At 52.1% G+C, this 26,088-nt stretch overlaps 1 protein-coding gene across 1 annotated transcript in view; it reads left to right on the plus strand.

The window, feature by feature from the left end:
• The window catches only part of LOC119962494 (trichohyalin-like), a 147,259-nt gene extending 142,314 nt beyond the window's left edge, over nucleotides 1–4,945 (plus strand). The window contains exons 6-9 of the mRNA XM_038790440.1: nucleotides 1,110–2,780; nucleotides 2,836–3,487; nucleotides 3,682–4,487; nucleotides 4,582–4,945. Coding sequence (XP_038646368.1) covers nucleotides 1,110–2,780; nucleotides 2,836–3,487; nucleotides 3,682–4,487; nucleotides 4,582–4,945 — 3,493 coding nt within the window. The remainder of the gene's footprint in view (nucleotides 1–1,109; nucleotides 2,781–2,835; nucleotides 3,488–3,681; nucleotides 4,488–4,581) is intronic.
• Nucleotides 4,946–26,088: the final 21,143 nt, after the last annotated feature.

Genomic DNA, 26,088 nt, shown 5'->3' on the forward strand with positions numbered 1-26,088 from the left:
AAAACAACTTTCATGTCTTCTCAATTCCCCCCAGATGTTTGTCACGCTCCGAGCCAACTGGTCTCCCTGGAACTCTGTCTTCCACGAGAGGTTCCAATCTTCGCTCTCGAAGACAACGCCTTGGAATTGTCCCCAGTTGACATTTTCACCTTGTTGTTTTCACAAAGGAACCACCTCCAAGGTTTCAACCTCTCCATTCAGTGTTCCTCTGCCCTGGATTGTCAAGTGTATTCAAACCTTGCCTTTCACACAATCTCTCAGATACCCAGTTGTCCCAACAGAACACTCCTGCTTCACAGGGCCATATTAAGGAGTCACCAACCTTTAGCTGTCTTCACTAACTTTTTACAAGCTCGCTTTACTTTACACCTGCTTCCTGCAGCTTGTCTTTTTGGGGTCGCCCTCTGCTCCTTACTCTTAACTTCACTGAGCAGGACCTATTATTTTCATCCCCTTTTCTTGATCTTTGATTTCACTGTCCTCCCTCTGACCCATTTCCTGGTTTCTGGAACTTTTGTCTTTAGTTTGGGACTTGCTTTCTTTTCTTTTGCAATGTCCTGCCTGTACTTACAGTGCCTGTGAAATTCAGCTTGCAGCTACACTTAACTGGACTAACTGCAATTGCTGCATACATGCGACTCCAGATCCACGGCAATGTGGTTGACTCTTAAATGCCCTCTGCAATGGGCTAGCACGCCGCTCAGTTGTATCAAACACACCACCACCTTCAAGGGCAATAAATGCTGGCCTAGCCAGCGACACCCACATCTCCTAAATGTATTCCAAACAATTTAGTGCCACTAGCTGGGCAAGAGCGGAGACCATGGGGCGTTAGAATCCGGCAATGGGAAAACTGTCCATATTCAGAAAAAAGGCAGAACTCATCAACTTGTGAAATTCACCCATTAGTGATGGAAACTTCACTGAAATGAATAATGGGCCACTTGAATATAATTCACATCCAATACAGAGATTTAATGCTGCCTCCCAAATGTAATGAAACTTGCACAGGTTTCCTGTGCCTTCAGTAAAGAGCCTGAGCCTGTCTAATCTTTCGCAATGGCCATAATATCCCAGCTCTGATATCTTTTTATCTGTACTTTCCCCAGTGCCCGATATCATTATCATAGTGTGTTGAGCCAGCAGGAACCACACCAGCAGGAACCGCACCAGCAGGAACTGCAGGAGCAGGAGCCGCACCAGCAGGAACTGCACCAGCAGGAACCGCACCAGCAGGAACTCCACCAGCAGGAGCCCCGCCAGCAGGAGCCCCGCCAGCAGGAACCGCGCCAGCAGGAGCCGCACCAGCAGGAGCTGCACCAGCAGGAGCCACACCAGCAGGAACTGCACCAGCAGGAGCCGCACCAGCAGGAGCCGCACCAGCAGGAACTGCACCAGCAGGAACCGCACCAGCAGGAGCTGCACCAGCAGGAACTGCAGCAGCAGGAGCCACACCAGCAGGAACTGCACCAGCAGGAACTGCAGGAGCAGGAACTGCAGGAGCAGGAGCCGCACCAGCAGGAACTGCACCAGCAGGAACTGCAGGAGCAGGAGCCGCACCAGCAGGAACTGCACCAGCAGGAACTGCACCAGCAGGAACTGCACCAGCAGGAACTGCAGGAGCAGGAACTGCAGGAGCAGGAGCCGCACCAGCAGGAACTGCAGGAGCAGGAACTGCAGGAGCCGCACAAGCAGGAACTGCACCAGCAGGAACCGCACCAGCAGGAACCGCACCAGCAGGAGCCGCACCAGCAGGAACCGCGCCAGCAGGAACTGCGCCAGCAGGAACTGCACCAGCAGGAACTGCAGGAGCAGGAACTGCAGGAGCAGGAGCCGCACCAGCAGGAACTGCACCAGCAGGAACTGCACCAGCAGGAACTGCAGGAGCAGGAACTGCAGGAGCAGGAGCCGCACCAGCAGGAACCACACCAGCAGGAACCGCACCAGCAGGAACTGCAGGAGCAGGAGCCGCACCAGCAGGAACTGCACCAGCAGGAACCGCACCAGCAGGAACTCCACCAGCAGGAGCCCCGCCAGCAGGAGCCCCGCCAGCAGGAACCGCGCCAGCAGGAGCCGCACCAGCAGGAGCTGCACCAGCAGGAGCCACACCAGCAGGAACTGCACCAGCAGGAGCCGCACCAGCAGGAGCCGTACCAGCAGGAACTGCAGGAGCAGGAGCCGCACCAGCAGGAACTGCACCAGCAGGAACCGCACCAGCAGGAGCTGCACCAGCAGGAACTGCAGCAGCAGGAGCCACACCAGCAGGAACTGCACCAGCAGGAACTGCAGGAGCAGGAACTGCAGGAGCAGGAGCCGCACCAGCAGGAACTGCAGGAGCAGGAACTGCAGGAGCAGGAGCCGCACCAGCAGGAACCACACCAGCAGGAACTGCAGGAGCAGGAGCCGCACCAGCAGGAACTGCACCAGCAGGAACCGCACCAGCAGGAACTCCACCAGCAGGAGCCCCGCCAGCAGGAGCCCCGCCAGCAGGAACCGCGCCAGCAGCAGCCGCACCAGCAGGAGCTGCACCAGCAGGAGCCACACCAGCAGGAACTGCACCAGCAGGAGCCGCACCAGCAGGAGCCGCACCAGCAGGAACTGCAGGAGCAGGAGCCGCACCAGCAGGAACTGCACCAGCAGGAACCGCACCAGCAGGAGCTGCACCAGCAGGAACTGCAGCAGCAGGAGCCACACCAGCAGGAACTGCACCAGCAGGAACTGCAGGAGCAGGAACCGCAGGAGCAGGAGCCGCACCAGCAGGAACTGCACCAGCAGGAACTGCAGGAGCAGGAGCCGCACCAGCAGGAACTGCACCAGCAGGAACTGCACCAGCAGGAACTGCGGGAGCAGGAACTGCAGGAGCAGGAGCCGCACCAGCAGGAACTGCACCAGCAGGAACCGCACCAGCAGGAACTGCACCAGCAGGAGCCGCACCAGCAGGAGCCGCACCAGCAGGAGCCGCACCAGCAGGAACTGCAGGAGCAGGAACTGCAGGAGCAGGAGCCGCACCAGCAGGAACTGCACCAGCAGGAACTGCACCAGCAGGAACTGCAGGAGCAGGAACTGCAGGAGCAGGAGCCGCACCAGCAGGAACTGCACCAGCAGGAACCGCACCAGCAGGAACCGCACCAGCAGGAGCCGCACCAGCAGGAGCCGCACCAGCAGGAACTGCACCAGCAGGAGCCGCACCAGCAGGAGCCCCGCCAGCAGGAACCGCGCCAGCAGGAGCCGCACCAGCAGGAACTGCACCAGCAGGAACTGCACCAGCAGGAACTGCAGGAGCAGGAACTGCAGGAGCAGGAGCCGCACCAGCAGGAACTGCACCAGCAGGAACTGCACCAGCAGGAACTGCAGGAGCAGGAACAGCAGGAGCAGGAGCCGCACCAGCAGGAACTGCACCAGCAGGAACTGCACCAGCAGGAGCCGCACCAGCAGGAGCCGCACCAGCAGGAACTGCACCAGCAGGAGCCGCACCAGCAGGAGCCCCGCCAGCAGGAACCGCGCCAGCAGGAGCCGCACCAGCAGGAGCTGCACCAGCAGGAGCCACACCAGCAGGAACTGCACCAGCAGGAGCCGCACCAGCAGGAGCTGCACCAGCAGGAACCGCGCCAGCAGGAGCCACACCAGCAGGAGCAGGAGCCACACCAGCAGGAGCCACACCAGTAGGAACCACACCAGCAGGAGCAGGAGCCACACCAGCAGGAGCAGGAGTCACACCAGCCGGAGCCGCGCCAGCAGGAGCCGCACCAGCAGGAGCCGCACCAGCAGGAGCAGGAGCCACACGAGCAGGAGCAGGAGCCGCACCAGCCGGAGCCGCACCAGCAGGAACTGCAGGAGCAGGAGCCGCACCAGCAGGAACTGCAGGAGCAGGAGCCGCACCAGCAGGAACTGCAGGAGCAGGAGCCGCACCAGCAGGAACTGCAGGAGCAGGAGCCGCACCAGCAGGAACCGCGCCAGCAGGAACTGCAGGAGCAGGAACTGCAGGAGCAGGAGCCGCACCAGCAGGAACTGCAGGAGCAGGAGCCGCACCAGCAGGAACTGCACCACCAGGAACTGCACCAGCAGGAACTGCAGGAGCAGGAACTGCAGGAGCAGGAGCCGCACCAGCAGGAACTGCACCAGCAGGAACCGCACCAGCAGGAACTGCACCAGCAGGAGCCGCACCAGCAGGAGCCGCACCAGCAGGAACTGCACCAGCAGGAGCCGCACCAGCAGGAGCCGCACCAGCAGGAACTGCACCAGCAGGAACCGCACCAGCATGAGCCCCGCCAGCAGGAACCGCGCCAGCAGGAGCCGCACCAGCAGGAACTGCACCAGCAGGAACCGCGCCAGCAGGAGCAGGAGCCACACCAGCAGGAACTGCACCAGCAGGAACTGCACCAGCAGGAACTGCACCAGCAGGAGCTGCACCAGCAGGAGCCGCACCAGCAGGAACTGCACCAGCAGGAGCCGCACCAGCAGGAGCCGCACCAGCAGGAACTGCACCAGCAGGAACCGCACCAGCATGATCCCCGCCAGCAGGAACCGCGCCAGCAGGAGCCACACCAGCAGGAACTGCACCAGCAGGAACCGCGCCAGCAGGAGCCACACCAGCAGGAGCAGGAGCCACACCAGCAGGAGCCACACCAGCAGGAGCAGGAGCCACACCAGCCGGAGCCGCGCCAGCAGGAGCCGCACCAGCAGGAGCCGCACCAGCAGGAGCCACACCAGCAGGAGCCACACCAGTAGGAGCCACACCAGCAGGAGCAGGAGCCACACGAGCAGGAGCCGCACCAGCCGGAGCCGCGCCAGCAGGAGCCACTCCAGCAGGAGCCGCACCAGCAGGAGCCGCACCAGCAGGAGCCACGCCAGCAGGAACCGCACCAGCAGGAGCCACTCCAGCAGGAGCCGCTCCAGCAGGAGCCGCAGGAGCCACACCAGCAGGAGCTGCACCAGCTGTATTTAGGACACCCATGTTTTGGGAAGCAGATCCGGACTCGGAGTTATGCCCCTATATTCATTGCCACGATCGCTGGACACCAGCCTTTATCAAAGGGCAGGCAGTGCTATCAAGTACAGAACACACCCACACGGTCATACACTTACCCACCTGTTTTTACTGCTTCAAATGGAAGAAGCAGTCAATACATTTCTAGGCCACGATCTCAAAATCCTTTCTCATTAGCAACCTGAACCACACCGATTGATTAATCTTTTTATCCCCTTCCTCAGTAGCTGTCAACCTGGCTTTATTTAAAGGAATCAATTAACCTAGAATTATCTTCTAACTTATTGATCAGATATCTTTAAAAAGAAAATGAAATCAGATAAAGCGAGTCATTGAATCTGAGTGCCTGGAAATCTTAGATTTAAAATAAGAGGCAAAAGAGTCCAAGATGAGGTGAGAAGTTATTTTTACGCAACATGTTGTTTTATTGCAGTACTGGAAAGGGTGGAGGAAACAGATTCAGTCGGAAGTTTCAGAAAGCAGTTGGATGAATTCTTGAAAAGGAAAAAGATTGTAAAGCTATGGGGAAAGAATGACGTAGTTACACCAAAGAAGGAGTTATTGACAAACACATGGAGAGGATGGGTATGAGGGATACGGCACAAGGAAGTGCTGAGGGTTTTGGCAAAGGTTGGTATCATGGCTGGTACAGGTTTGGAGGGCCGAAGGGCCTGTTCCTGTGCTCTATTGTTCTTTGTTCTAATTAAATAGCTTTCAGCAAACATACTGATGCAACCCTCGCGTGGGTCACGGATTATGGATCATCAGGTTCATCGTGACCTCAACTGAGTACAAACTTCCCCGATGAGAGGGCGCCCCGCACATGGAGAGCCTGCGTAGTATAAAAAAAACAGCCTAAATGAAACTCGGGGTGGGAGAACCCTTCGGGGAGTGTAATAGAGAAATTGCTCATGTCATTAAACCCCGTTCTGTATCCTTTTCCTACCTTTTCCTTGTGGTTTCCTTGCGGATTCTACACATACAATGGGCTGAATGGCTTGCTCTGTGCTGGACAAAGATGTGCGGGTTAGGTGGATTGGCCATGCTAAATTGCCCGTAGTGTAAGGTTAATGGGGGGATTGTTGGGTTACGGGTATACGGGTTACGTGGGTTTAAGTAGGGTGATCATTGCTCGGCACAACATCGAGGGCCGAAGGGCCTGTTCTGTGCTGTACTGTTCTATGTTCTATATGTTCTATACATGCCAACTAGTAGAAGAGTTTTATAATGGAGGTTAGATGTGCACAATCCTACTCCCTCCTCTCTCAGTCTGTCAGACTCCAGGGACAAAGACCAGAACAGGTCCCATGCCTCCTATATATGGTGTCGCTGTTAAATCCTGCATTAAGCAATGCCTGCACAAAACCAATCTGTAAACCGCCTTTATCACCTTTAAATGATCCAAGGTTCTTCATTGCTTAAACCTCTCTATTCCTCCCGAACATGCAACTTGTGACCAACATTAAACATTAACTGGGGTGTGGGGGGTTACTACATGGTTGGCTGATTCCAGCAATTGAGCTCATGTGGAGTTCAATCTCTGCTTGGTTAACCTCAAGCCCAATCTGGGGCTGGTTTAGCTCACTTGGCTAAATCGCTGGCTTTTAAAGCAGACCAAGCAGGCCAGCAGCACGGTTCGATTCCCGTAACAGCCTCCCCGGACAGGCGCCGGAATGTAGCGACTAGGGGATTTTCACAGTAACTTCATTGAAGCCTACTCGTGACAGTAAGCAATTTTCATTTCATTTCATTTTTCATATCCTGGGAAAACCTGACAGCTGGCATAGGGAGTCAATCTTATTGGAGAGAATTTAGGTTGGAGCCACACAGGGTTCCTTTGGTTAACTGTTAAGATCTGCTCTGTCAAAGACTTTGCACTGCTCCCTAAACGCTCCAGCAATTCTGTGCCTCACTTGCTTCAGTTACAACAGGAGCAATTTTGGCTGTCACCTTGGGGCCAGCCTTAAGTTTAGCGATTACTTTCAACCCTTGAATCAAAAGTGCAGCATTCATACCCCACTCCAGAGAGCCCTGATAAGTAGGTACTGGAGTGCTCATTCTGAACTCCGCTGGGATCCATGTCCTCAGCGATTGTGGGGTGACGCCCCCACCCAGAAACCCCTTCTGCCATGCAGGATTAACCATTGGATTGTACAATTGTGGTTATAGTTGGGGGAGTTCATGCTTTGGAGTTGGCAGGCTGTTAATTAGCCTGTGATTCCTCCCTCAGGAAATCAGAGCAGAAAGTGCAAACGTTAGTTATCGTTGTCCAGTGGATGGAGGGAGAATTAGACTTTTATATGGCACCTCATCATAACCCCAGGACAGATCCTAAAGAAATCTACAATTAATGGATTGCTGCTCTTTTGAAGACAACTTAGCACCAAAATTGCTTACTGTCGACTGTATTCCTGTACCAGCTGAGGTTATTCATGAAGGTCCCATCGTCTCAACCCTGCCCTTCACCTGAGGTGTGGTGACCCTCAAGTTAAATCACCGCCAGTCAGCTCTCCCCTTCAAAGAGGGAAAAGCAGCCCATGGTCATCTGGGACTTAGGAGACTTTAAAAAGAACACATTTTCTGCATTACAGCAGTGGCTGTTTTCATGGCTATGGATCACTGCGAGACATCCTGAAATCTCAGTTTTGTTTCTCCTGTCCCTTTGTTCCTTCCTTCTTGAGTATTTGATTCTGGACATGGCCATGTCCCAAATCCAGTCTAATGGGATAATTGTTGCTAATAGCATTAAAATGGCAGCACAATAAATGGGATAGTAAATCGATAGTGCAGCAAATTGGCCATTTGTTAGGACCGGACACGTTTGCTGCCTCATTATCCCTTTAACTCCTACAACTGGCAGTCACAATCTGGTTAATTGTGAAAAGACACATAAGACCATCTATCTGGATTAAAAGAGGGAGATCTTGGTGATTTTCTGTTATGGGTACAGATTGATCTCATTAATCTTGTGCAGATGAAGCAATGAGCATCCGAGAGAGCGTCAAGGTGACAGGAGTGTGTGCGACATGATGAGGCTGGGGAGCCATTCAGGGCGCGTGGGGAGTGATTTGGGTGTCGAGCGTTTCTCAACAGCAATTTATATTCATAAAGCAGCTTTAACATTAAAAAACACCCAGAGGGTTCATTACAGCATCACACAGCAAAGCTCTGACACAAAGTCAAATAAGGAGACAGTGGGAAGGTGACCAAAAGCTTGAACAAAGAGTTTTAACTATTATCTTAAAGGAAGAGAGAGGAATGAAGAGGTTTGGAGAGAAATTCCAGTGCATAGAACCGAAGCAGCTGAAGGCACAGCCATCAATGGTGGAGCAATTCAATTCACTTTTGGGATGGAGAGTCGAAGGTGCTCCCTTTTCCAGATGTGTGCAGAAATACTCCAATGGATTCTCCACTACCGTTTATTGCAAGCCGATTTTCACTGGCCAATATACACGTTGGGATTCACAAGTATGTGTGTGAAGGTGCACTAAACCAAAATTTGCAATCTTTTATACTGTGACAATACCCTGGGTGAATCATTTCCAGTCCCACAGACCTCCGAGTCCCAACATAATTAATCAATAATTTGTGTTTTCCTGAGATCTTTAATCCTCGATTGTTCCAATGAGGTACAGACACCAGGGGCGGGATTCTCTGACCCCACCCCCGCCAGGCTGGGGAATAGCCGGGGGGGGGGGGGGGGCGCATCAATCCCGCCCCCCGCCAGCTGCCGCATTCTCCTGCGCCAGGGTTTTACCGGGGGCAGGAATCGCGCCGGTCGGCGGCTGCTGGCAGCGGCCCCTCTGGCCCGCGATGGGCCGAGAGGGCGCCCGTTTTAGGCCGGGCCCTGCGGCATAAATTAGACCTGGTACTTACCAACGGGGCCTCCGGAGGTGCAGGGGGGATCTGGCCCCGGGAAGTGCCCCCACGGTGGCCTGGCCCGCGATTGGGGCCCACCGATCAGCGGGCGGGCCTGTGCCGTGGGGGCACTCTTTTCCTCCGCGCTGGCTGCTGTCAACCTCCGCCATGGCTGGCGCGGAGAAGAACACCCCTGCTCATGCGCTGGGATGACGCCAGCATATGCTGGCACTCCCGCGCATGCATCACACCGTCCGGCGGAGGCCCTTTGGCACTGGTTGGCGTGGTGCCAGCCCCGCCGGTGTCGGCCTAGCCCCTGACGGTGCAGAGGATTCCGCATATTCCAGGCAGCCCGATGCCGGAGTGGTTCATGCCACTCCTCGGCGCCGGGACCGCCCGCCCCGTCGGGTAGGGGAGAATCCCGCCCCAGATTTATAAGTAAAACATTTAACAAACTGTTTATCAATAATAAGAGGAAAAGATAAATATATAAAGAAATAACAGGACAATGGTCGACCAGTATACGGAATCCCAAAACCCCATCCCACCCTCCACTCAGACACACACACACAGAGGACAGACACACGGTATGGGTAGGAAAGGGTAAAAAATTGAGATTAAAGGGAAGAGGTTCAAGATTAATATTCGCTGCTGCGGCCTCTGGGAAATAGATTTACTCAAGAGGTTAAGGTTGGTGCAGTTCCATCCTGGATGACATTTCACACTTCCCGGCTGGGTCACTGTCTGTGCGGAGTCTGCACGTCCTCCCCGTGTGTGCGTGGGTTTCCTCCGGGTGCTCCGGTTTCCTCCCACAGTCCAAAGATGTGCGGGTTAGGTGGATTGGCCATGCTAAATTGCCCGTAGTGTTCTAAAAAGTAAGGTTAAGGGGGAGTTGTTGGGTTACGGGTATAGGGTGGATACGTGAGCTTGAGTAGGGTGATCATTGCTCGGCACAACATCGAGGGCCGAAGGGCCTGTTCTGTCCTGTACTGTTCTAAATCTAAATTCCAGGTCAGTGCAATTCCTCCATCTACCACCAGATGGAGCTTCTGCCTCCTTGAGATATTACTGGTCATTAAATCTGAGAGTTTGCAGGCCTTTTGTTTGCCTGATTTCTCTGCACAAATTCCAGCTATATTTTAAAGAATGCTCTCAGTTTGAGCTCTTCCCAGCCTTTCAGATAGAGGATTAAAAGGTTACAGACATGGTGAGTGACTGCTTATTTTCTTACACCAGAAGATCTCCACCAACGTGAGTGCTGCCTGTGACTTTTCACCAGGAGTGCCTTCACAGAACTGGTTAGAATTTTAGAAATCACCTGACAATCAACAATCAATCCTCCAGGCTGATCCTACATTGTGGAGACCAAAGGACCAGTGATTGCACTGGCATCTGTGATCTCACACCAGTGACAATCCATGGAATTCGTCAGAGCTCATTTGGTAGATCAATCTCCGAAACTACTCCTATCCCCTCAGTGACCTCACATGAAAATATCTAGACTGGTTTGACAAAAATCCTCAGTTTCAGGAGAGCTTAATCTTACGCTTTCAGGAGAATGCAAATCCATCAATTGATCTAGTACATTTTGCACATGCAAATGCTAACAGCTTTAAGAGGAAACAAGGAAAGATTGTACACAACATAAACTGTGGAAAACCATCAGCAGAGGATGGTCTGATTTGATTCAGCTTGTCCACGAACATGTGAGACCAGTTTTACCTTACCAGGACAAGCTACGCATTTCTCAGGGAATCATTTTTGAAGGCATAGAGGTCATCATGCCGCAATTGTAGCAACTTGATATTCTTCAACAACTTTATCACTCGCACATGAGCACAGATTGGACGAGAAGACTTGAAAGAGAGACCGTCTTTTTGCCGGTTATGAACAATGAGAATTAAGGGTGATGTAAAGGGGTGCAAGGCAAGCAATACAAAGCACCACTAGTTCCACATATAGTTCCTACTCATCACAAACACATTCAACCTCTTTCATGTCCATGGTACTGATTTCATCCTCATGGCTACTGCTTTACCAAATGCCCCATTATTTGACAATTGCACAATACTGTTGGTAACACTCCAGTGAGTCACTACTGATAACTTCTTCTGCACATTACCCTAGATCTATCTGCCTAGCTGAAACAATTGCCTGGTGAGATCCCTAATTCTCAAATGTAGACAGACCGAGCAAGACCTACACACTGCAATGTTACACCTGAGAGCAACACCTTTAACTGTTGTGTCACTGGCAGAGCTCGTGTTTAGCGGGCCGATGAGGAGATGGCCAATGGGCATGATTAAAAACACGTGGGCAGTTCGAAATCGAGGGGAGTGGCGATTTTAACGAGCAAGAAAATGGGATTTGTGAGTGCGAGGGAGGTGAGGGATCCGGGTGGGAGATACGTGATTGTGAGTGGGGTATTGGAAGGGGCACCGGTAGTGTTGGTAAATGTGTATGCCCCACATTGGAATGATGTGGGTTTTATGAGGGGGTTGCTGGCAACAATCCCGGATTTGGCCGGGCATCAGTTGATCATGGGAGGAGATTTTAACTGTGTCCTGGAGCCGAGGGTGGATAGGTTGAGCCCCAGGTCGATGGGTAGGGTACGAATGGCAAGGGAGCTGGGGGGGGGTTTATGGAGAGGATGGGTATGGTGGATCCACGGAGCTTTCAGAACCCAGGGGGAAGGGAGTATTCCTTCTTTTCACATGTCTATAAGGTGCATTCGAGGATTGATTACTTTGTAGTGAGTGGGGAGATTTAGGTTGGGGTGGAGGGGGCAGAGTATTTGGGGATAGTTATCTCGGACCATGCACCCCACTGGCTGGAGATTCGGTTTAGATCGGGACGAGAGCAGAGGCCAGGGTGGAGTTTTGACTCGGGGTTGTTGGCGGATGGAGGTTTTTGCGGGCGGAGATCAAGGAGTATGTGGAGTTGAATCAGAATGAGGCGGTGTCGGCGGCCACTTTTTGGGAAGCACTGAAGGCAGTGGTCCGGGGGGAAATTGTTTTGTTTAAGGCTCGTGCGGATTGGGAAAGGAGGGAGGACATCTCTGTCTCGTGAGCAAGATAGTGGAGGTGGACAGGGAATATGTGAGGGTGCCCACCGTGGAGTGATTGGCGAGGAGGAAAGAGTTGCAGGGGCAGTTTGACAGGCTGATAACGGGGAGGGCGGTAGGGCAACTGCGTAGGGCAAGAGGGGTGCAATACGAGTATGGGGAGAAGGCGAGCCGCATGCTGGCGCACCAGCTGAAGAGGCAGGCTGCGTCCAGGGAAATATTGAAGATATGGACTGGGTCTGGGATGTGGTGTCAGAGCCAGAGAAGATAAATGAGGCATTTAGAGAGTATTACCAGGGTCTTTGTGAGGCAGACCCAGGGGAGAGGAGGGGGACATGGGGCGGTTTCTGGACGAGCTGGAATTTCCCCAGGTGGAGGAAGCAAAGGGGCAGGCGTTGGGGGAGCCCCTGAGGTTGAGGGAGGTGCTGGATAGTATCAGGGGTATGAAGTCGGGGGGGGTCAGGTACGTTTTGGTGCCGCCCTTTTGGCACCGATCATTTGACATGGCCATTTTGGCGCTAAATTGATTTGGCGCTCATTATTTTAGCGCCCAGGGCGGCGCCAAATAGTCCCATTCCCGTGACAGACACCCGCACAAAAACTGCACTCACTCTCTGTTCAGTCCTGCCGCTCAATATTCACTTCTAATACACGTTTACTTCTGATCTAATTTACTATTTATAGAGCAGTTTATCAAATCCAATGTACGTAGATTTTCCCAAGTATCTGTTTAATTTCTCTGTGTTAGTTATCAATATTACATTTGGATCAAGTGCTGACCTTCAGGTTAAGGTGCAAGTTGCTGAATTGCCTCTCGAGCTATTCTAGTATTCTATAGCAGTAAACCTGCCACTGCAGCCCCTGTCCGGGAACTTGCCGGATCCAGAACATGTTGTAGCTGCCGAGATCAAAGCCGCTGGATTTACAGGTCAGTGTCAGGGAGCCTCCGGGACGCCCCGTCTCTGCCTCTGGCTGAGTCAAATGGGGGAAATGGTTGTGTCAGGAACTCAGTAAACAAACCAGCTCCCGGACTGTTGGATTCCTGTTGGACTGAATTGGCGCCAAAACAGATGAGCGCCAAAAGGGCGGCGCCAAGTAGTCCCATTCCCGAAGTCGGGGAAGGCCCCTGGGCCGGATGGGCACCCGGCAGAATTTTATAAGGAATTTGCAACGGACCTGGCACCACATCTGTTGGGGCGTTTACTGAAGCGCTGGAGAAGGGGGAGTTGCCGGAGACATGACGCAGGCAATACTCACACTAATCCCAGGAAAATGGGAAGGACCCGCTGGAATGTGGGTCGTGTCGGCCCATATCACTATTGAACACGGATATGAAAGTATTATCAAGGTTGTTGGCGGGGAGGAAGGAGGATTGTGTTCCCGGGGTGGTGGCAGAAGATCAAACAGGCTTCGTGAAGGGCCGGCAGCTCCCAGTAATATAAGACGGCTGTTGAATGGGGTGATGAATCCGTCGGGGGCTTTGGTACCGGAGGTGGTGGTGTCCATGAACGCGGAGAAGGCATTTGATTGGGTGGAGTGATGGTACTTGTTCCAGGCTTTGGGAAGGTTTGGGTTTGGGCTGGGATCTGTGGCGTGGGTGCGGTTGCTGTATGTGGCACCAAGGGTGAGGGTGAGGAGGAATGATATGAGCTCACAAAGCTTTGACTTACACAGGGGTACGAGGCAGAGGTGCCCGCTGTTGCTGCTGCTGTTTGTGCTGGCCATAGAGCCATTGGCGATGGCTCTCAGGGGGTCGGCGGAGTGGCAGAGGATAATGAGGGGACAGAGGGAGCATCGAGTGTCGCTCTATGCTGATGTCCTCTTGCTGTTTGAGATCCGTTGGAGAATATGGGAAGGATTATGGGCCTGTCGGGGAGGTTTGGAGGGTTCTCGGGATACAAGCTGAATGTCGGGAAAAGCGAGGTATTCCCGGTGAATGAGCTGGCACAGCGGGATAATTTAGGGAGATGCCATTTACGATAGCGAGGGATAGGTTTCGGTATTTGGGGATTCAGGTAGTGAGGGAATGGACGGGGCTCTATAAGTGGAATTTAACGAAGCTGGTGGAGGAGGCCAGGGAGGATCTTTGGAGGTGGGATACACGGCACTTAACACTAGCGCGGAGGGTCCAAGTGGTGAAAATGAATATTCTGCCGAGGTTCTTGTTTATCTTTCAGGCTCTGCCGATCTTTATACCAAAGGGTTTTTTTTGGAAAGTGGACACAATCTGACTTTGTATGGGCGGGGAAGGTGCCGAGGGTGGGGAGGTTCCTGCTACAGAGGCAGAGGCAGTGGGGGGGGGGGAAGGGAGGACCCTGCTACAGAGGCAGAGGCAGCAGGGGAGGTTGGCGTTGGCAAACTTGCTTCATTATTATTGGCCGGCGAATGTGGACAAGGTGTGGCAGTGGTGGGAAGGAGAAGGGGTAGAGTGGGTTAGGAGGAGGAGGAATCTTGTAAGGGGTCTAATTTGAAGGCTATGGTGACGGCAGCATTGCCCATGACTCCGAGCAGATATTCAGGGAGCCCAGTGGTGCAGTCCACGGTGAAGATATGGAATCAGCTGAGGAGGCATTTTAGGGTGGAAGGGATGTCGGTGCTGACGCCGCTGTGCGTGAATCATGGGTTTGAGCCGGGGGGATGGATAGTGTAGACAGGAGGTGGAGGGAAGTGGGGCTGGTCAAGGTGAGGGATCTGTATTTGGAGGAAGGGTTCGCCAGTCTGGAGGAGCTAAGGGAGAGGGTAGAGCTGCCGAGGGGGGAGTGAGTTCGGGTATCTACAGGTTATTGACTTTGAGCGAAAGGTCTGGAGGGGCTTCCCTAGATTGCCGGGATACACCCTGCTGGAGTGACTGCTGCTTCCGGATGTGGAAGGGGAGGGAAGAATTGGGGATATATACAACTGGCTGGGGAGCAGGGAGACGAGCGGGTGGTGAAGATCAAGGAGAAATGGGAAGCGGAGTTGGGAATGGAGATCAGTTGGCAAGTATGGAGTGAGGCACTGCGTGGGGTAAACGGGACCTTCTCTTGTGCAGGGATGAGCCTGATACAGTTTAAGGTGGAGCACAGGGCGCATATGACTCGGGTGAGAATGAGTGGGTTCGTTCAGGTGGTAGCAGATGAGGTGAGAGGTGTGGGCGGGGGCCAGCGAGTCACGCACACATGTTTTCGGGTTGCGAAAAAATGGGAAGATTCTGGGCGGGAGTGTTTGCGGTCTTCGCCAGGATAGTGAAGGAGGAGGTGGACCCAGACCTTTTGGTGGTGATATTTGGGGTCTCAGAGAAGCCGGAGCCCTTGGAGAGGAAGAAGGCCTCTTGGCCTTCGCCTCTCTGATCGCAGGGCGGCGAATTTTGCTGGAGTGGCCACCCATTATTTTTAAACAGTAAATACATGATGCCGACACACACAGATAGGAACATTCTCAAATACATGACTATACATGTATACACTCAAACATACATACCCACATGCATTTATGCACACTTAGACACAGGTGTACATGCATGTATGTACACACACACAGACTAATTGAGCTTCCCCATTGACAAAATACTTGTTCCTCTCATTACTGGGGAAGAAAAGTAACAAGAATATTTGAGGGGTGACTGATCTTCACTATTTAATCAGAGACTTAATTGGCCGTTCCTTCTTCAGCTTGGTATAAACTTCCCATTTGACCAGATGGTGAATCAATTGTACTCCCCAGGGTGGTGAAACACTCTGATAAACCTGTTAGGCTAATGTGAAGCGTATGATAAATGAGCACAACGTGTCTGGTCCTAGTGGCTATTATCAATTGTAACAGCTCATTATGGGAGCGAAAGCATCTCCAGGCAAGGTGACAGATGGACGGTTAAATTCTTCTGTAACACGCCGACCTCACATTAGCTCATCTCTCTGCTTCACCGACTGAACTAGGCATTCCCAGCACACGTGCACAGTGACAGGCCTGTCCCCCACTCATTCCCGAGGAGCAACAAAAGACACAACATCATGTTAGATCTCCGAGAAGCCTCTCGAAAACCTCCATGGATGACTTTGGGGCGCAAAGAATTGTGCCAAATAGAGAAATGTGAGGGAGAGCGAAATTGCGAATCAGGCCGAGTTGAATGCTGAAGACTGGAGGAGTGAGGCCATGGGAGGTTAAGAATTTTCAAATCCTGGGACAGGATTCACCATTCCCCGACGCAGGTTTTGTAATCGGCGATCGGGCGGAGAATCCCTGCTGACACGAAATCGGGGAGAGGCGCCTGTTTGACGCAGGTTTTGTATCCTTCCGTCCACTCCGAAATAGCATAATCGCGGCGTTCGCATGTCACCAGGAGGCCTCCCGGAAGGGTTTAACAGCCGAGCCCTTTGGCGCAAAGTTCCTAACCTGCAGATACCCGAACTCACTCCCCTTTGGCAGCTCTACCCTCTCCCTTACCTCCTCCAGACTGGCGAACCCTTCCTTCAAATTATTTGAGGATCTCATTAAGTTTGCTTACGGGCGATGATGGTGTCAGGGGGAAACCAGCCCATGGTCGCCACTGAATTGGAATTTCAGAGGCAATTATTAAAATCCCGTATGAGGGATTGTTGAAGAAATCAGTTGAAAATTGCCTGGTTTGATTTCTGGAGCAGGAGGCAGTGCCAAATGGAATAAAAACACATTTTGTGTGGGATGAAATCAGTGCTGAGTTCTGGACAGCCCGCTATTAAACAAAAAAGTGTTCACAAGGGAGTGGTGTAATATTAGTTCTACTAAATCAGATGGCCCAATGCCAACAATAAGAGGGAACATCACTCCAATAAGTCAAGGCCATGAAGTGAAGCACTCTGAGATATTAATGTACAAGGTCTTAATGTGCTCTCATGCATACCATTGGCTGATATTTTAGTGGTTTCTTGTCAGTGGGTTAGTAACTCTGTTAAAATGATGCACTAGGCAATTTCTCCAAAGTATGAAAATGGTCATACTCTCGGAATGGTATTTTAAACCCCAGCTCGTGGCCAGGTTCCGTGGTTGATAAATGCACTGTGACAGTCACTCTGAAAGCTCGGAGGTTGTCTGCAGGCAAATGTGGAGGAAGAAAAGGATCTGAGTGGCTTTACTGATTGGAGGCTGATTTTTCTCTTGCGCTTGTCCATCCTGAACCTGCCACACCCCAGGACCTCGATATGTAGAGTGTGCACTCCCAACTGATCAAACCTGCTCATTTCTTCAGTTAGGTGCCACCCTTGCCTCTGTGAGTCTCGTCTCGGAGTCAGCAGGTTGTGGGTTCGAGTATCTCGCCAGAGAGTCAAAGTAAAGCCACAGTCTGCAGGATGGTGGCACTATCAGAGATGTTAGCCGCAATTCCCCAGCTCTCTGCTGCCGACGGCATTCTCTGGTCCCGCCTGCAATGCACCCGCTCCCATGGATTTCCAGGATCTTGGGATGGTTTCAATGGGAATTCACATTGACAAGCGGCCGGTGCTGAGAATTCTGCCAGCAGCGAACACGAGCCAAATTCTCCGCCCTCGCGAGCAGCGGGAGTGGGGCCGAATCACGACGGAGAATCCAGCCCAGCATCTTTAGAATGGGATGTTAAAGTTTCACTGTCAAATGGAATGGGAATATTTGAAGTAGAGCTGGGTAGTTGTCCCAGCAATCCAGGATATTTATCCTTCAATGAACAGCATAAGAACAGGTTCTGTGGACAATATCACTTTCCTGTTTGCTGCAGGGAGGGAGCTGCCATGTTTCCAACATGACAGCAGCAATTATACTTCAGAAATGTTTCATTCACTATACTGCACTTTGGGACGTCCTGAACTTGTGAGAGGGGCTATACCAATGCAAGTCTCATCTGTTGTATTCCTATCAGACCTTTCCTCTGCTGACAGTGCAGGCTCAGTGACAAATCCTGACCCTGCTCAATAAGAGTTAATTCTGGGCAGCTCAATCACGCTGCTGAATAACGCTTCTCTTAAACGACGTGCACGTTTATTGCCCTGAATTTATAGGTCACATGGTGAGTAACTGGTCTCCTGTCGTGATGGAACCCTGCAGAGTTAGGTTGTAATTATTGGACGGCAGGCCAGGCCAGGCAGCATTGGTAGGGGGAGGTGTAATTGAGGAAGGTGTGTGGGGCCAGGGCCGGTGCTAGGAATTGCGGGTCCAATTAGAAAAGTGATGGCGGGGCCCCTACTCTACAAAAGTAAAAATTTATGTATGTTTATATTTCGTGTAGTATGCGCGTCTTTAACCAAAAAAAAACATTAAATGCTTGATATACTAAAATTTTGAAACTTACTTACCCGGGCAGAAGGATTTGGCGGCGCAGGGCTGAAGGATTTGTCGACGGTAATGCGGTGCGTTCCCCAAAAGTAAAAACTACCCTATAGTTCCTCTTAGAATACAGAAAAGGCTTCAAACGGTAACTCTGTCGCCGCTGGCGCGGGGCCCCCTTAAGGTACGGGGCCCAATTTTAATGAAATTGGTCAAATAGGCTTAAAACCGGCCCTGGGCGGGGGTCCGATAGAGAAGCAGCCCACGTTTACAGCACCTGGATAAACAAACCCCTCTTCTCCTGGCGGCCCCACAACACTGATTGAAACTTACCAAATTTGTCTGGCACACATTATACACCCGTTGTTTCCCAAAATGACAATTAGAGCCCCTGCTCATCCTGAAACCTATTGAAATGGCCGACTGCCACTCAGCAACAGGCTGGTTTCAAGATGGTAGTGTTGGCCCACACTGAGTAATCCTTACCCTGATGAATAAGCAGAGGGCACCATTCCGCAGACTTAATTAAAGGTCACTGAATGACATATTTAGCCGGCTGTTCCTTGGTACTTACAACGCCAAGAAGGACCCTGCTCTTCAACGGCACTTTGCCATTTTTTTTGGGTCTCGGTGACGAATTCCCCACCAAGGCTGCACTTTTAGTCATTTCCTGCAATAGAGTCATAGAATGTACAGTGCAGAAGGAGGCCATTCGGCCCATCGAGTCTGCACCGGCTCCTGGAAAGAGCTCCCTACCCAAGCCCACACCTCCACCCTATCCCCATCACCCAGTAGCCCAACCCAACACTAAGGGCAATTTTGGACACTAAGGGGCAATTTAGCATGGCCAATCCACCTAACCTGCACATCTTTGGACTGTGGGAGGAAACCGGAGCACCCGGAGGAAACCCACGCAGACACGGGGAGGACGCGCAGACTCCGCACAGACAGTGACCCAAGCCGGGAATCGAACCTGGGACCCTGGAGCTGTGAAGCAATTGTGCTAACCACAATGCTACCGTGCTGCAATGACGAGCTTGGTTTTTCAATTCAGGGAGACTAGTCGCAGATCAGGGCGCCGTTCTTAAGGTAGCCCCGATCTTTTGACCTCTCTCAACGTCCCCACTGCAGCCTCTGGAACGTCCGACGTACCCCTTCCTGGGTCCTTGAGCCCCCATCCACACCCCACCTCTGATGGGCAAAGCCCCCCCCTGGGTCTGAGGCCTGGCAATGGGCAGCCTTGCACCTAGGCACCTTGCAGTGCCAACCGGGAACCTGGGCCGTATCAGGGTGGCACTGTCAGGGTGCCCGAGTGGCACTGTCAGGGTGCCCGGGTGGCAGTGCCAATGTGCCCAGGTGCCAGGAGCGTGCCCTGACCAATCGAGGGCCTCAATCCCCCCCAGCGAGCCACCCCCAGCTGCCATGACTGGTTCATGACTCTGTGAACCAGTGCCACATGGCCTCGCTGGGGAGGTCGGTGAATCCCAGGCTGCTGGTGAATATGCTCATTTAAATCTGCGCGCCTGGATCACACCCAGTGATAGTAAGATGCAGATCGTTAATACCTTTTGAGCATTGCCAATTTCGTGAGAGGATTCGTCCATATAGCAAGTCGGGTGCGATGAGGCTGTTGAATCACACCCAGTAGCTCTATACAATCACATTGTGATTAGATTCTATGAGCATGTGGAGCCCATGGTCCCTTGAGCCTGCCGCACCATTTAATAGGATCACAACTGACCCTGAGCCTCCGCTCCACCTCCCCACCTGATTCTGAGGTTCCTTCCTTCACCCACAGCCCAGAAATCACAGGCGTCAGGGGCACAGCATTCCAAAGATTCACAACACTCGGTGAAAGGAATTCTCCCTGTGACAGCCCAAAATAATCCCCCTTTTATCCCGAGACTATGTCCCATCCAGGGAAAAACATCCTCTTTATGTCGACCTTGTCAAGCTCCTTCTTGTCATTTCAATCAGACCTTCTCATCCTTCCAGAGAATATAGACGCATCCTACTCCATCGTTCCTCATGGGCCAATCCTGATTCCAGGAATCAATCTTTACCCTCCCTACACCGCTAAATAATCAGGACCTCAATACAGAGTGAATAATCCTTATCCTGCTGAATAAACAGCAACTCCACACAGCTACACAATTAATGAGCATTCTCTGCTGAACAACAGCTCCATGCTGCCTTACAATAAATGTTATTAATTTTCTTTTACCCAATGTTCCCTCCAGGCCTGATTCTTTTTGATAGATGTTCTGCCGCTGGTGGCAGTCCTCTGGGACCTCACTCGAGTGACGATTCTGTGCATGAACATAGACACGTACTGTCTGCCTGCCTCCCATCAAGACAAGCTTGATTCTATTCTCAAACTCTTTTCCAGGCTGTTGAAAATTCAACGGGGTTGTAGGGGTTGTGTCAGTCATAGAACATAGAACATAGAACAGTACAGCACAGAACAGGCCCTTCAGCCCTCGATGTTGTGCCGAGCAATGATCACCCTACTCAAACCCACGTATCCACCCTATACCCGTAACCCAACAACCCCCCCCCCCCAACCTTACTTTTTTAGGACACTACGGGTAATTTAGCATGGCCAATCCACCTAACCCGCACATCTTTGGACTGTGGGAGGAAACCGGAGCACCCGGAGGAAACCCACGCACACACGGGGAGGACGTGCAGACTCCGCACAGACAGTGACCCAGCCGGGAATCGAACCTGGGACCCTGGAGCTGTGAAGCATTTATGCTAACCACCATGCTACCCTGCTGCCTTAAATGGACGCATTTAAGGCAGCACGGTAGCATGGTGGTTAGCATAGATGGAGGATCGACACAATTGCACCAATCTCGGGCCTCCCAACAGCAGTCCTGGCTGGGATCGGCACAGGCAAGGTACCAAACCTGAAATCTGTTGGATCTGTGTGCTCCAGGTCCAGACAAGGTTAGCCCATCAACCAAACTATTTTAGAAAGATCAACTTGGTAAGGAAATATACTATAAATTGCACAATTTTAAAAAGTGCGAATGAGCAGAAAGACCTTGGCATTCAAACGGGCAGGGAAAAATGCCAAAGTGGTGAAAAAGTTTCCAAAATTCCTGGAAATCCATGTTTGATTTCCCCAATTAAGTTTCAGCCGATTCCACAGTTCAGGAACAGTTCTTATCAACGTCACAAGTGAACTCCGATGTGACTTTTACAAAGGATAATCTGATAGTAACCTCAAATCTGCACCCTGCCTACCCCCGGTAACCTTTCACCCCCTTGCTTACCAAGAATCTATCTCACTCTACCTTAAAAAGATTCAAAGATTCTGCTTCCACTGCCTTTTGAGGGAAGAGAGTCGCAGAGATTCACCACCCTCTGGGAGAAAACATTTCTGCTAATCTGAAATGGGCGACTCCTGATTTATATACAGCGACCCCTGGTTCTACATTCTCCCGCGATAAGGAACATTCTCTCCACACCCATCTTGTCAATACCCCTCAGGGTCTTAGGGCCGAATTCTCCACCCGTAGGATTCTCCAGCAGCGCAGCCCACCTGCAGGTTTTCCAGCAGCGTGGCTACAATGGGAAATCCCATTGGCCGGTGGCAGGAACGGAGAATCTCGCTACTCGCAACAGCTCGCTGCCGAGGAACACGTGGCTGGAGGCAGAGAATTCACCGCTGTACGTTTCAATCAAGTCGCCTCTGACTCTTCTAAACTCCAGCGGATACAAACCCACCCTGGCCAACTTTCCAAATAAGGCAACACACCCATTCCAGGTATTAGTCTCGTGAACCTTCTCTGATCTGTTTCCAACCCATTTACATCCTTCCTTCGGGGAGGTGGTGGCAGAGTGGTATCGTCGCTGGACTAGTAATCCAGCGACCCAGGATATCGATCTGGGGACCTGGGTTCAAATCCCACCTCAGCAGGAATTTAAACTCAATAAAATATCAGGAATTAAATGTCTAATGATGACCATGAAACCATTGTCAATTGTCGGTAAAAAACCCCACCTTTGGCTCATGTCCTTTAGGGAAGGAAATCTGTTGTCCTTACCTGGCCTACATGCATTTTTGTGACTCCAGATCCACAGCAATGCGGTTGACTCTGAAATAGCCGAGCCAGCCACTCAGTTCTGTTCAACCGCTACGGAAACACAAAACAGGAATGAAACCGGACGGACTACACGGCATCGAACCAGACACTAGAAATGATAACGGCAAACCCAGCCCTGCCGACCCTGCAAAATCTTCTTTACTAACATCTGGGGGCTTGTGCCAAAGTTGGGAGAGCTGTTTCACAGACTAGTCAAGCAACAGCCTGACATAGTCATGCTCACAGAATCATACCTTACAGGCAATGTCCCAGACCCCACTATCACCATTCCTGGGTCCTGTCTGACCGGCAGGACAGACCCAGCAGAGGTGGCGGCACAGTGGTATACAGTCGGGAGGGAGTTACCCTGGGAATCCTCAACATCGACTCTGGACCCCATGAAGTCTCAGGGCTTCAGGTTAAACATCAAGGAAACCTCTGGCTGATTACAACGTACCGGCCACCATCAGCTGATGATTCAGTACTCCTCCATGTTGAACACCACTTCTGAGGGTGGCAAAGGTGCAGAATATACCCTGGTTGGGGGACTTCAAAGTCCATCACCAAGAGTGGCTCGGTAGTACCACCACAGTTTGAGCTGGCCGGGTCCTAAAGGACAATAGCTGCTAGACTGGGACTGCAGCAGGTGGTGAGGGAACCAACAAGAGGGAAAAACATACTTCACCTCATCCTCCCCAGCCTACCTGCTGCAGATGCATCTGTCCATGACAGTATCTGAGGGGAGGGAGCTGCTGTGCCTCTTCTGACTATTGCAGCACTAGTCCTGGAATCTAATTGGCTGGTAGCTCTCTAAAGTGGGACTTCCTTCCGGTGACAGGCAGAAGTCCCACCTTATGCTGATCAACAGAGTGTGAAATGGCAGTGGACCTGGTGGAATTGGCAGCGATGCTTTACTCGTCGCGTCTTCGGGTGGCAGGGGCCGGGCCCTCGTCATCCTGAAAATCCTGCCCATGGAGTTGTTGGCACCTGGAACACTCTACTTGAAAATGAAAAATGAAATGAAAATCGCTTGTTGTCACAAGTAGGCTTCAAGTGAAGTTACTGTGAAAAGCCCCTAGTCGCCACATTCCGGCGCCTATTCGGGGAGGCTGGTACGGGAATTGAACCCTGCTGCTGGCCTGCCTTGGTCTGCTTTCAAAGCCAGCGATTTAGCCCTGTGCTAAACCAGCCCCTAAAGGTACTTTAAAGGTGATGGATTCTGACTCCATAAATAATTTGAAAAGGGCGTTGGACGGGTACTTAAGGATGAGGAACTTATTGAGAATAGCAGGGACGTGAGGCTCAGCACAACTTCTATTTGTTGTGCTTAACCCCACACACTTTGTGTGGAATGGACGCTTCTGCACTGTCAGATTCTATGAAGTTATCACTTGACAACAAGATTCATTAAATGAATCCAATGGTACTTAGTTTAAGTCGTTCAGCTCCACCCATCTCTATCACTGCCAAAATGTAATAACTTGGTCCCTTATAAACAGAACCAATATGATTGAATGGCCGAAGCCCTCCATAAATCCCATTCCAGTTGGGGTAACTGGGCAAGTGAACTAATAAACTGAAATGAGATTTGCTCTGTTACATGTGCGAATTGGGTATAATCTTTCTCCTTTCACCAACAATTACATTCATGCATATAATTGATTTTAGAAATTACCAAAATACATAAGCACAATGTTCTGCTGCGTAATTAGAAGATTCGGCTCAAGTATTTAATAATCCAAACCCTTTGCAAGCAATTAATCTGCAGTTTCAGAAAAATGCACACGCTGGCTTCAGAAAACTGATGGGGAAGATCATTTTCGGACTTTTCTCTCTCGCAGTGTGGTTGGAAACATTCCGCTATATTGGAATGTCTGTACCTGAGGGGGTGCTGGTGTGCAATGAGCAAGATATTGGCATTTCACTTCTGCAACTTTGATTCCAGTCCAATCTAAACTTACTGAGTGCTGGGTAATCCTTAACCTGCTGAGTAAACAGTGGGTCTGCACAGTTGTACAATGCTAACCCAGACTGTGAAGGAAAATGAAAATCGCTTATTGCCACGAGTAGGCTTCAATGAAGTTACTGTGAAAAGCCCCTAGTCGCCACATTCCGGCACCTGTCCGGGGAAGCTGGTACGGGAATTGAACCGTGCTGCTGGCCTGCCTTGGTCTGCTTTCAAAGCCAGCGATTTAGCCCTGAGCTAAACCAGCCCCTAGCAGAGTGGTCTGGAACATATAGGTCTCATCAAACATGAGCCTGATGTTGTGGACCACACGGTGGGGCAAGGTGGTAACCCCTTAAGGGAGTTGCCCCCAAAGCCCACCCAATGCATGACCTGCCCATTGCTCCTCTACCCGACTCCACCCATGGCCCTCCTGGAGACCCCTAAAATGTGGGATTCCCCCCTCTCTTAATGCCCTAAATTGGCGCCCCCCCCCCCCAAGACCTCCTAAAATGTGGAGATGACCCCAAGTGACTCCCTAAATAGGGGGGCCCCCTGGGACCGCCTTAATAGGGGACCCCCTAGCAAACCGCTTAATAGGGAGACCACCCCAGAGACCTCCTGACTAGAGGGGCTCCAACCACATACTTCCCAGAAAAAAGACCCCTGTCTGGAAGCTAGAGAGCAGTCCAGACAGGGGCAGTGACAGAGGTTACAGCTGTAACACTCACCTGGAGACACTACTCCTGGAAAGAGAGCGTCTGTGACCTGTGTTCAAATCCCATTAGACCCTGTAGCTGCAACCCATTCATTCATTTCTAGTAGTGGGCTGTGATTGGCACCTTCCACAAACCAGCTGCAGCCTTGATTCATTCATCTCCCTTCATGGTTCAGTGACTTGAAGTGCTGAAACCCCAATGTTTACAAACATCAACCGCAGCAAAGGGAGGTAAGTGCTTTGCAATCACACGGTTAAGTAATTAGAATTCATTTAGTGATTGGAATAAAGAACAAAGAATTGTACAGCACAGGAACAGGTTCTTCGGCCGTCCAAGCCTGTACAAATCATGATACCTTCCTAAACTTAAACCACGTATGCACTTACGGAGTCCGTATCCTTCCATTCCCATCCTATTGATATATTTGTTCAGAGGCCCCTTAACTGTCACTATCGTACCTGCTCCCACCACCTCCCCAGGCAGCGTGGTCAGTGGGCGCGATTCTCCGCTTCCCACGCCGCGTGGGAGAATCGCAAGAGGGCCCCCCTCGTGCCCCCCGCGATTCTCCCCCCCCCCCCCCCCCGCCCGGAAGAATCGGTGGTCGCTGTTTTTCACGGCGAGCGGTGATTCACCGACACGGATGGGCCGAGCGGCCTGCCGTTCGCGACCGTTTCACGACGGCAGCAACCACACCTGGTCGCTGCTGTTGTGAAACGGGTGTGGAGATGCCCGTTTGGGGCTTGTAGGGGGCCTGGTGGGCAATGAGCACCACGACTGTGCTCGGGAGGGGACAGGCCCGCGATCAGTGCCCACCGATCGTCGGGCCGGCGTCTCAATCGGACGCACTATTTCCCCTCCGCCGCCCCGCAAGATCAAGCCGCCACGTCTTGTGGGGCAGCTGAGGGGAAAGACGGCCACCGCGCATGCGCGGTTCGAGTTGTCAGCGTCGTGACATCAGCCGCGCATGCGCGGGTTGGAGCCGGCTAACCTGCGCATGCGTGGCTGACGTCATTAGGCACGCCGGCCGCATCATTCTCGGCACGACGCCCCCGCAGCCGAGAGTTACGGAGCGCCGCTCCTAGCCCCACCGGGAGGGGAGAATAGGGGGCGAGGAGCGGCCTCCGAGGCCGTCGTGAAACTCGGCCGAGTTCACGATGGCCCTCCCGATTTTT

This window comes from Scyliorhinus canicula, chromosome 2 (genome assembly GCF_902713615.1).
Source record: "Scyliorhinus canicula chromosome 2, sScyCan1.1, whole genome shotgun sequence".
Taxonomy (NCBI): domain Eukaryota; kingdom Metazoa; phylum Chordata; class Chondrichthyes; order Carcharhiniformes; family Scyliorhinidae; genus Scyliorhinus; species Scyliorhinus canicula.